This window comes from Diabrotica virgifera, chromosome 2, assembly GCF_917563875.1.
Source record: "Diabrotica virgifera virgifera chromosome 2, PGI_DIABVI_V3a".
Lineage (NCBI taxonomy): Eukaryota > Metazoa > Arthropoda > Insecta > Coleoptera > Chrysomelidae > Diabrotica > Diabrotica virgifera.
The window spans coordinates 177,155,299-177,167,596 of NC_065444.1; the positions used below are offsets into that span (position 1 = coordinate 177,155,299).

At 31.4% G+C, this 12,298-nt stretch overlaps 1 protein-coding gene across 1 annotated transcript; it reads right to left on the minus strand.

Moving 5' to 3' along the window:
- Positions 1-927: 927 nt before the first annotated feature.
- Positions 928-12,041, minus strand: LOC126880307 (endoglucanase-like). Its single transcript, XM_050644105.1, has 4 exons — positions 11,935-12,041; positions 3,727-3,939; positions 1,381-1,562; positions 928-1,305 (listed from the first exon to the last, which is right to left on the minus strand). The coding sequence occupies exons 1-4, from the start codon at positions 11,960-11,962 to the stop codon at positions 1,009-1,011; spliced, it is 720 nt and encodes a 239-aa protein (XP_050500062.1). The 5' UTR covers positions 11,963-12,041; the 3' UTR covers positions 928-1,008.
- Between the last annotated feature and the right edge of the window lie 257 nt (positions 12,042-12,298).

Here is a 12,298-nt window from a genome sequence, read left to right on the forward strand (position 1 = left end):
TGATTATATTAATAGGTAACATGCCTACATTATTTCTACAATCTCATCAAAATAAAATTGACTACGCTCCTACAAACATAAAAACCAAAAACGATAGATCTCGAATGCGATGGAAACGATTGAGAATGCGATAGAAACGAAACGATCGCATTCATGCGACAATTTTGATGCACGCAGTGCCGAATCACGCCAAAGCGATAGAAACTTTTCTACATGTAGTTTACTATAATGCACGGAGTCCCGCTGCTGGCATTTTACATAATTTATCGCTAAATTTCCCAACTCTACTAGTTTCAGTTCTTTTTATCTCACAACTTAATATGTTTTCCATTTTTTGCTTATTTTGGATCGATTTATTGGATCGGATATTTGGATTGAATGGATCGGATGCATAGCAATCGAACTATTAAGAGCAGCAGCATCTAAGATCAGAATAGCCATGATTATTGCCAACCTCCGTCGCGGAGATGGCACGTAAAGAAGAAGAAGACATACAACCTCATTAAACGACATATTTGAGGGAAACAACATTATGTTTGTTCCGTGTGAACGCAAAATGAAAGAAAAATTAACATTCTCTAAGAGAGAACATTCACCGTAGTGAAATAATAGTGAACCTAACATTATGAAAGGTCTTCTCATAAACAACAAAACATATAAATGTAGGGATCTGATATTCTTTGGATGTTTCGGTGATTTTTCTTATTAAGCATATTTTAGTTCCTCTGCCCTTCACAAATCTAGTCTGCTTAGTAGCTATTTGCTACCTTATGAAGTTTTCTAGACGACGTTTCAGGATGTAGAGGATCACTACACATAATTCCTAAACCTTATCATTAATTCCTTATATTCTTAAAGATTACATAAACCTTAATAACCTCAGAATATAAATTGTTCTTTGGGTATTAGAAGAAGACTCTTATTAAATTGACATTCAAAAATTAAGTTTTATTTTAGTATATACCTAAGTAAAATATAATTGTTTTAAAACAAAAAATTATATTATATTTAAAGACTGCAACCAGATCGGGCAACGATTTCAGCAGGGCATTGGACTTGGTCGAAATGCATTCTTGGATTGTTAGCATTCTGATAGAAATCAAATCTAAAGTAACATCCAGACTGTAAAGCTTGAGGAAGAGTAGCACATTCGCCTCTGTTATGAACTCCACCATATTGGTCACCCCAACCGTTCCATGGGGCATTCCATTGGTCATGACAACCTTGAGTGAAAATTCCAACACCACCTCCGGGAAGAGCAATGTCAAAATGATTATGACTCAAATCAGAACCAGTATTTGTAACCTATAAATAAATGATTAATAAATATTTTCGTTAATCGATACAATGGAAAAAATATTTGGTTATAAAAAAACTTACTTGTACAATCATTTTCTTGTTTGAAATTTGATCTTTGAAGCTAAGTAAGAAACAAGCGCAACATAAGGATACATCAACCCCGTTACTGAAAGACGCGGCACCAAAACCATATGCCAAAGTGCTATTTACTGCCCATGGTTGTTGACTGTTGCACATATAAGCACTGCCGCCACCCTCACAACCTAAAATAAAGGATGATGTTACTTTATTATAATATATAACTATAATAATTATGTAAGGTATACGTAATGAGTTTTATATATAGAACGCCTCAATTATCTCAAGAACGGCTTGCACGATTTTTATAGCATTTTTATTTTATAGATATTCTTCTTTCAAATGTAATTGTATGTTTTAACGTTTTGATGTCTTTTAGCAGTACTGATGGTAAAAAAATTTAAAACAAATTAAAAAAAAATAAATTTTTTGGGACCGGGCGGACAATATTTTTTTATTCTTCATTGAGATTAATAGTCCTGTCGCCAGGCGGGGTACAACGGCCTCGTTAATTCAGATGGACTTACTCAAGTTTTTTTTATGTATTTTGACCCGTAGAACACGAATTTTTTGGGTAACAGTTGATCCGGATGTCGATAAGATTGTTATAGACCAAGAACTTGAGGAATCAAAAAACAGCGATTTTTGGCAAAACAAAACAATATTTTGTATTTTTTGGGCCATTTTAAGTAAAAAATATTTCTACAAGTTTTTTCGTAGGATGCACAGTTTTCGAGATAAACGCGCTTGAACTTTCAAAAAATCGAAAAATTGCAATTTTTGAACCCGAATAACTTTTGATTAAAAAATAAAATAGCAAGTCTGCTTACCGCATTTGAAAGTTTAAGTCAAATTATATCGGTTTTGATTATTTGCATTGGTAAAAATTTATTTTTTTATTGTTTAACAAAGCTATAAATACGTAGGGTTTCCCGTGCTTTTACATGCGTTTTAACGCATGTAACGTAGAAATAGTCTTGATTGCACTAGTACCTATTCTACCTACTCGTTCGATTTTAAATGAGAAATCATAGAAACATCACTCACGCACTAGTTGTTTGTAGCTTTGTTTAACAATAACACAATAAATTTTTAGCACTGCAAATAATCAAAACCGACATAATTTGACTTGAACTTTCAAAGGCGCTAAGCAGAATTGCTATTTTACTTTTTAATCAAAAGTTATTCGGGTTTAAAAATTGCAGTTTTTCGATTTTTTGAAAGTTCAACCGCGTTTATCTCGAAAACTGTGCATCCTACTAAAAAACTTGTAGAAATATTTTTTGCTTAAAATGACCCAAAAAATACAAAATATTGTTTTGTTTTGCCAAAAATCGCTGTTATTTGATTCCTCAAGTTCTTGGTCTATAACAATCTTATCGATATCCGGATCAACTGTTACCCAAAAAATTCGTGTTCTACGGGTCAAAATACATAAAAAAAACTTGGGTAAGTCCATCTGAATTAACGAGGCCGTTGTACCCCCCCTGGCGACAGGACTATAATGAATTTAAAAAAGATCTGTTGGAATTTTTCTCTAAATTTGATGGTTTTCGAGATTAAAATATCAAAATCACGGTTTGTATGTCTCAAAAACACAAGTAAAACGTATTATTTTTGGAATTCCGAAGTACACAAATTCAAGCTTAAACCTTATTTTAGCCATTTCTGGAAGTATAAGTAATTTGGTCTTATTTTTATTCTAAAATATTGTTTTTTAGTTGATAATGCAGCCCAATCGCCCGTCCTCTCATAAGCGATTAAAACGCACTAATTCAGTATCCACACAGATACTTCGTAATTTCAAAAATTATATTTTTACTTATGTTTTTGAGTTTTAAAATTCGTAATTTTTCGTTTCCTTTTTTTAGTTTTTAAATGTTTGTAACTCAGCAACCATCAAATTTAGAGAAAAATTGCAACAGAACTTTTTTGGTCACAATAATCCAAAGAACCTAAAAATAATGTCTGCTGGGGCCAAAAAAATTGATTTTTATAATTATTGTTTAAATTTTTTTAAATATCAATGTAACAATAATTTCGAAATTACGGCATTTGGGTATAGAGAATATTACATGAAAAATAATCAGCATTTATTACGGACTTCAAGACGCCAAAAATATGCAAACTATCCCATTTTAAAGGGGAAAGTTCCTTAGATTTCCGACCAAACGTAAGATCTGACTACAATGCAATTAACCACCATATTATCGGCAGCATCACAAGGCCCTTAATTACTAAAATCTATAAAAATCATGCAAGCCGTTTCCGATATAATTGAGTCATTTCCTATATTCACTCTGTATATATTGTATCTTTTCTAAATTGGTACCTTAAGATTTAGTTTACCTGATTTTGCATTAGCATCAACCCTGTTTACTCCAGATCTATCGCACGAGGCAACTGGTACTCCACTAGGTGTATGGACATTTCCTCTCCATGAGCAGGAAGGTTTGCAACAATCCCAATAACGAGTAGTTGTTCCCTCTCCACTAATGCCTTTCTCAATGAATTTAATTTCTGGGCTTTGTTCTAAAGGGGTAGCTACTGCAAGAGCCACAACTGAAAATATGAAAGGAATTAGTTAGCGAGCAAAATATTTCAAAGTACCAATTAAGGTACTTAACGAAAATCAGTTTCTCAGCTAGAAACCGTACCGTCGAGTACAAAAATTCCACTTTTGGAATGTTGAAAATGTTCCCATTATTAGTTGGGTACTTTGAGGTAATGCGTAATACCATATTTCATAATTATAAGTATTACAGGTTATAAATGAATGTTTCTAAAATACAAAAATAGACTAAATGTTACTTAGTTTTTGATTTTAACGTTTTAATTTTGTGGACTTATGTTGTTTTCGAAATAAATCATAAGTTTTAATATTTTTACTAAAACTTTATCAAGAAACAGTCAAAATACATAAACAGTTAGATATATTATAGGGTACAGGTCCAAAAGGGGGCAAGTCCTATTTTTACATAAATAGATCTAGTGGTGCCATTTTGTAGGCATTTTAACGTAGAACCAGCCATCTGCTGTACACTTCCTAAAAGCGCTTAGTGCCTGTGAAATAATGATTCCAATTTACAAATACACCCAATAGGGGGCAAGTCCTCATCAGGCATGTCCTAAAAGAGTAAATTCCATATAACCAGCTGATAGACGTTGATCTAATACAAGCAGTTTAGAGTTAGACTCGTTGGTGTAGCTAGTGTTTTTTTTATTGTTTTCCAAGTGATTTGAAAGTAAATAACAATGAATATAGAAAACAATAATAGTGGAAATGAGACTGAAGTAGTGTCTAGACAGAATGAATCAAAAAAGAGGAAAAAGCACGGCACAATGAGAGATGTCATGAAAAAATTAGACTGTAGAGTCACGAGGTGAAATCTGTAATAATTGTTGTAAAAAATGTTTTCAAAATATGCCCAAAGAAGCAAGAAAAACTGTACTCAAGAATTTTAAAATAATGACTTCTACTAATGAGCAGAACTAATGCTTATGTGGATCGATTACGGTACGGTGTGGAGGACAAAATAAAAATTACACCATGTTTCATTTTTTGCATTATATCGTCCACAATACACGTAGACTTGATTATGTTAAAGTTACTTTCCCTATTCGTGGGCATTCCTACATGGAACCGGATAAAAAATGGACTTAATAAACTCCAAACAACAGCTGAGACTTCTTTAGATTGGGTTGAAATTTTTAGAAGTGTTGGTGCAAAACCATCGCCATTTGACGTTGCGGAAATAGATCAATCCTACTTTTTTTAAACTACTAGATAAAAACTACTAGATTTTAAAAAAATATTGAACACATATTTTTTAGTTTTTCGATTTGACGTTTATTTCTCGAAACATTTGCTGTTTTCTTGTGAAACTTTGTGACTCACTCATTTCCTTACGCCCCGCTCAAACGGTCAGATTTTTTAAATATACACTGTTCTGCATGTACTTAACTAACCTTATCTTAATCTGAAGATTTCCAGTTTTTCTAAGGATATATTTTTTTCGGATACCCCTTAACGAACTCCCCTGTATTAGGATCCAATATATGGTAGGGGCACAGATTAACCCAACACAGATGCGAAAGCCTGGCGATAACTCTGGTACAGAGTTTTGGTAAACTCCTCCCCCTTTGAGTTACCAGAAGGGTAGTCGCTTAGTAGCTCGCTTAGTATGTAGGCTTAAGCTTATTGTCAGTTCCTGAATAACCTCGACAGTACATGCGCTTATTGTAGCGTTAAATTGACGGACTGATTATTGGGAATTTTTTTCTATTTATCAAGTGTGTTTAAATAGTTTTGTTATACATATTTTTAAAAATGGTTGGATATACGTGTATTTGTGAAGGTTGTTCATCTAAGACGGGTCAAGGAATATCATTTTTTAGATTGCCAAAGGATGAAGTAAGGTATGTAGTATCATTAATAAATTGATTTACTTTCTAAATACTGATTAAGCGGTATATTACTTATATCATATTAATTATTAGTCCTGTCGCCAGGGGGGGTACAACGGCCTCGTTAATTCAGATGGACTTACTCAAGTTTTTTTTATGTATTTTGACCCGTAGAACACGAATTTTTTGGGTAACAGTTGATCCGGATGTCGATAAGATTGTTATAGACCAAGAACTTGAGGAATCAAATAACAGCGATTTTTGGCAAAACAAAACACTATTTTGTATTTTTTGGGCCATTTTAAGTAAAAAATATTTCTACAAGTTTTTTCGTAGGATGCACAGTTTTCGAGATAAACGCGGTTGAACTTTAAAAAAATCGAAAAATTGTAATTTTTGAACCCGAATAACTTTTGATTAAAAAATAAAATAGCAAGTCTGCTTACCGCATTTAAAAGTTTAAGTCAAATTATATCGGTTTTGATTATTTCCATTGGTAAAAATTTATTTTTTTATTGTTTAACAAAGCTATAAACACGTAGGGTTTCCCGTGCTTTTACATGTGTTTTAACGCATGTAACGTAGAAATAGTCTTGATTGCACTAGTACCTATTCTACCTACTCGTTCGATTTTAAATGAGAAATCATAGAAACATCACTCACGCACTAGTTGTTTGTAGCTTTGTTTAACAATAACACAATAAATTTTTAGCAATGCAAATAATCAAAACCGACATAATTTGACTTGAACTTTCAAAGGCGCTAAGCAGAATTGCTATTTTATTTTTTAATCAAAAGTTATTCGGGTTTAAAAATTGCAGTTTTTCGATTTTTTGAAAGTTCAACCGCGTTTATCTCGAAAACTGTGCATCCTACTAAAAAACTTGTAGAAATATTTTTTGCTTAAAATGACCCAAAAAATACAAAATATTGTTTTGTTTTGCCAAAAATCGCTGTTATTTGATTCCTCAAGTTCTTGGTCTATAACAATCTTATCGACATCCGGATCAACTGTTACCCAAAAAATTCGTGTTCTACGGGTCAAAATACATAAAAAAAACTTGGGTAAGTCCATCTGAATTAACGAGGCCGTTGTACCCCCCCTGGCGACAGGACTATATATTAATCTCGAAACTTACATAAAATGGTTACTCAAGTTATGTGCGTTAGAAATAGTTCAAATAGTATTTTTTCAAGAAATATTTTGATAAGTGTGAAAAAAATCCTGTCTTGTAAACAGTAAATTTTAGTTACTAGTAAGAATGAATAACGCCCTGTTATTGAAGATAGTCAAAATAATCTTAAAGAAAAGAGATATTAACAAGACATTAAATTTTTATTAAAAAACATCTTATGTTATCGGAGTGAGCTATGGTTAAAAGCTACTAAAAGACAAGATTTGTTAGAGGAGGATTTAACTAGATACAGAATTTGCGAAAATCATTTTGAAAATAAATTTTTATGCACATCTTCACGACGAAAACTCTTGTACAACAATGCTTTGCCGTCAATTTTTACCGAATCTAAAGATATCTGCGCGCATACGTCTGAGGAGCCGCCGAAAAAAGTTCAAAAATTGTCAGGTAAAAAAATAGTTAATATCAATAATTTCAATAATAAAAAGATATGATTTTTCAGATAATAGAATAACGCCTGCGGCGGAAAATTTACAGGTAATATCCTCTAAACAAGTTTCTATTAGCCCCAGTAAGGAAAAAGATGGACACATTTCTACAAGAATTGCAAAAGATGTTTCCCAGTTATCACCTTCAGTATCATTACAAACACTAGCATCTTTTATGTATAACTTGCCACGTAAATCTAAACTGAAATGTAAAATCACGTTTTTAAAAAGAAAACTTTTGAATAGAAAAATATTTAAAAAAACAAAACGGTACAAAACAAGAGTAAGAGCAGTTTAAAAAATTATGTGCCAAATTTCTTAATAAATCATTGGCCGAAATTGTAAAAACTCAGGCACTGTTGCAGAAAAAAAGTCCCAAAGGCCAGAAGATATTTTCAGGAATACAAACAATTCGCTCTCACATTATACTTTTCTGGACCCAAAACTTATCACTTTTTGAAAAGAAATCTTTATTTACCAACTAAACGTTGTTTACATAATTAAATTTGATTATATAATTAAGTAACCTGGAACTTGAAAATTATTATATTAACAACAGTTTATCTGGTTTTGTTATGGAAGGCCATACCTGGAATTCCCAAATTACTGTCACCAAACGACTGTCACTTTTCTAATACCTAGTTTACTTTCTCTTGTTTTGTTAAGGACAAACCTTTGCTTTGTTTTGTTTTGTAGCTAGTTTACTTTGTCTTTTTTTGTACCTACCTAGAATTACCAAATTACCCTATTATATTTATATCGTGTTCACTTCCAAGCAAATTTTTATTATTTTTCAATATACACAGAAATTTAATAAATGACCATTTATAAATTTAACGATTGTCACTTTTCTAACAGTTAGTTAACTTTGTCTTGTTTTGTTAAGGACGTACCTAGGATTCCCAAATTACCTATTGAATTTTTATTTCCTTTTTCGTTTAACACATAAATTTATTAAATGACCAATGTTTTGTTAAGTTTTGTTTGTCTTAATTTTTAGTATAAATATAGTAAATATCAAATCAGGTGTAAAAGTAAGTATTATAGACCAAATGAACAATTTTGTAAGTTATCAATTGTGTTGGTGCAAACACCGGCGCAACAACTGTGCTCCTTAATTTCAAGGTTACCAATTTTTGTACCGGCATCATAGCATAGCTTTCGCATCTGTATTGGGTTAATCTGTGGTAGGGGTACATTTACAGGGGACAAGGTTTCACTCCATGTGATTTTCTGACGCACTCGAGTAACTGCAAAAATCCCCACTTGGTCTCCCCTACCATTAGGTTTGATACCAACCTCGGCTAAAAAATTGAAATATCTTCAAGATTTAAAATGAGTCTGTGGTAACCAAGCAAAACAATTTTTTTAACCTGCACAAGAATTAGATTTATTTCATATTAATAGAGAGATTTTGCACGTCTTATTTTGCAATTCCGTTATGGTTATCGTTATACTACGTCTGCGCAGTAGCGAATATATGATCCGTTATCGTTATTAAACATAAGGGATTCCGTAATGTACGGAGGTTTAAAGTAGTGCTTATCGTTATCGTTATAGTAATGGTTAAATTGCTTTGTTGCCAGAATGTAAAAAAATCAGTAAAATTACATTTACATAGATTCTAATTTTGATGACCTATAAATTAAAATATCAAAAACTGTTCAAGTATATGCTTAAAATTACAATAACGTTGTGAAGTGAGGTTATGTTTAAATAAAGATCACGATGACACGAAAACCCTACTTGACAGGCTGCAAAAACTCTGCTTTTTAACGTTGCCGTAATCGTTATGCTTAATAAAGTTAACCATAGATGAGCCAAAATCAGCGGCTATTTTAAGAGGTGCAAAATCTCTCTAATAACTTTTGTCTACTTGTCATTTTAACTTGATTTTTTTTGGACTTGCCAATAATGTTTGGTGTTTTGACCAATTAAGGCTTATGTTCTATTTTGCATAAGATTAATATAAGTTTAATTTCTTGTGTGTCTAATTAATTACCCAAGTAACTGATCTAATCAACATAGTTCATGATAACTATCAATAATTGATCAATAACTAGTTTTTAAGTTTAAACTTTGTTTTGTACGAAACAAACATTTGGTGACTTAGCCCTTTATGGACCTGTACCCTTCGTATGTATATATAACAAAAAGACTAAATGTTACTTAATTTTCTTGATATTAAGTTTTTACTTTTGTTAACTTATGTTGTTTTCGAAATGAACATTAATTTTTAATGTCACTAAAACTTTCTTTATTTTCAGCAAGAAACACTCACAATACATAGAAACTTTGATATTATGTATGTATTTTACATTGTAAAAACTAAATAGTAATTGATATGTTTTAAACTCCTAAACGTTGATATGAATAAGGACATACGTTGACATATGTTGTTTTCGAAATGACCGAAAAACATACCGACCTGCCATCTGCCATACAGTATTTTAAACAGTAACTTGAGTTGTTTACACGCGAAATGGTTAATTCCAATCTTGAAATCATCATAGCGTCCAAAAGTGATTTAACTCCAAATATGGACTTATATTGTTTTCGAAATGACGGATTCAGTTATATTATTTTAACTAATGTCTTAAGTGGTAAATCTTAGTAGTCTTATAAACTGTATAGTTTTCGTGAGCTCTGTAGGGATGTTGAACATTTCCTTAAGAATATGTTTCAAGCCCAGGTCTTCAGGTTAAGCTGTAGGTTAACTATTGGCAGGTATCTTCTGCTACGAGTTTGAGATCATTATCCATTTTAAATATGGATATTCCAGTACTATCATTGGTAGGTTATTTGGCAACAAGATCTGCTGTTTCATTTCCAGTAATTCCCGTATTATGACAAGAATATGAGAGGGATTGTAACATAGCAAGCAGAAAAACTGCTGAATAAAATTTGGGTCAAAGGAGTGGAGTTATTTCTGGATTATTTCATTCATAGGAGATTCTGACCAATAGAAAGCTAGATAAATAAAAAGTAAAGTGATAATTTTTGATAATATCCCGTCGTCAAGCACTACGTCAGATGCCCTTCTTTACTATGCAAAAATGAACATTCAGTGACATTAATGACAATTAATGTTTTACAACTTGTCACATAGAACACCAAGAAACACGTTTAGCAAATATTTAGGAGAAAATATCAATAAAATATTAGTTAAAATTATTTAAAAACACAATTTTATTCATAAAATAATCTCAGCGAATTACCTTCGATCTGCAAAATTATTGTCGACTTGTTGCCATCGTGCCACTTTGACATAATTTCAAATTGTCAAAGTGTCACTCGGGAAACAAATCGATAATTTTAGAGCTCTCGTAAAATTACCACTGAAAATTTCATTAATTTGATTTTACTTTTTACTTTGAGAGACTGATAATCGATGTAGAGTTTGTAAGATCTAGCTTGACGAAGATATATTGCAATTTATAAATATTTACATGGGTGTAAATGATTAGATCACCAGCTATTGAAAATAGGTTATGGGAGCATGAAAATCTGAATAGTTCTGTTTTTGTGAGAATTAATAGAGCTGCACTTAATAGAGTTCCCGGATTTTGAGGAGAAAATTGAGAAATTTTACCGGTGACAAGGACTTTAAAGATTCTTCCAGTTAAAAAGATGTTTACAAACGAACAAATGTTACCATGTTTAAAAATCAGTGATAAACGAAGTTTTTTAATGTAATCACTTAAAATTTTTAGAATTGTTATAGTCATATACGTTACCACATTTTTGGCAAAAACACCTAAAAAAACTTACAAATGAAGTAGTAATACTAAGTATCAGTTTTGTACGAATAACACAAAATATAAATCTCTGGATTTATTTAATATGACTATTTCGTATTTGTTGTACACTATACATTCATATAAAAATATGCTTTGATATTTAAGCAAATAAATATATGTAGATGGGTGATTGTCCATATTCACTAAGATATTGAACAGTGTATGATTTGCCACATATACTCAACTAAATATATCATATACCACATAAAAAGATGAAGCACAGATTTATATTCCAGAAATGATCTCAACAAAATCTAGTTCACACAAGCGAGTTCATAGTTAACTCAGAAATCAGTGTATGAGCATTTGGTGTCGAATCATGAAGCTGACGTTTAAACGTAGGTACATGTGTGTATGTACATGATATATACGAGAAAACTTAATTATAAAATAAGAATGATATGTATATGAAAAAGAGCCGTTTTCAATAAATTATTTATACAGAAAACTTACACAAAAGAAAAGAAAACAATACTCCTTGTTTTATTACTCAAATAATATTCACCATTACATTGTCGTATTGAAACGAAAAAGAATGAAATACGAATGGAGAGGAATGCTACGGAGTAAAGTAGAATATTTTTAAATAGCAAATTATTATTGATGTGCCTATTTTATACCTTTTAATACTCATATTTTTCACAAAGAGGGATTAATTTTTAAAAAAGAAATATTTGGTATTAGATTAAAAAGCTGAAATAAATTTTAAAAGTTGAAATAACTTACGGGCTGAAACAATGATAGCGATCTTCATGTTGTGTTACTTAAAATACAACTTGGATATCCTTCTGGGCCAGTAAGAATATATACTAAAATGTTATCTTAAAATTGTCTCTTCACCAAATTTCAATACGTATCTTAAGTGGAGTCACACGACTTCAATAATATCTTAATTTTATTAGACAATAGGTATCCTTGTCAAGTTAAATGAGGGCTTTGTATAATATGCTTATGCCTACTTAACGTGTTGATGATATGTAATGTTCTGGATTTATCCTTGCTCTATTATTGATACGATTTAGGTTGTTTTATTGTATATATTGTTACGATCTGCTTCTTATTACTTTGATATTAATGATTATTTATTTGA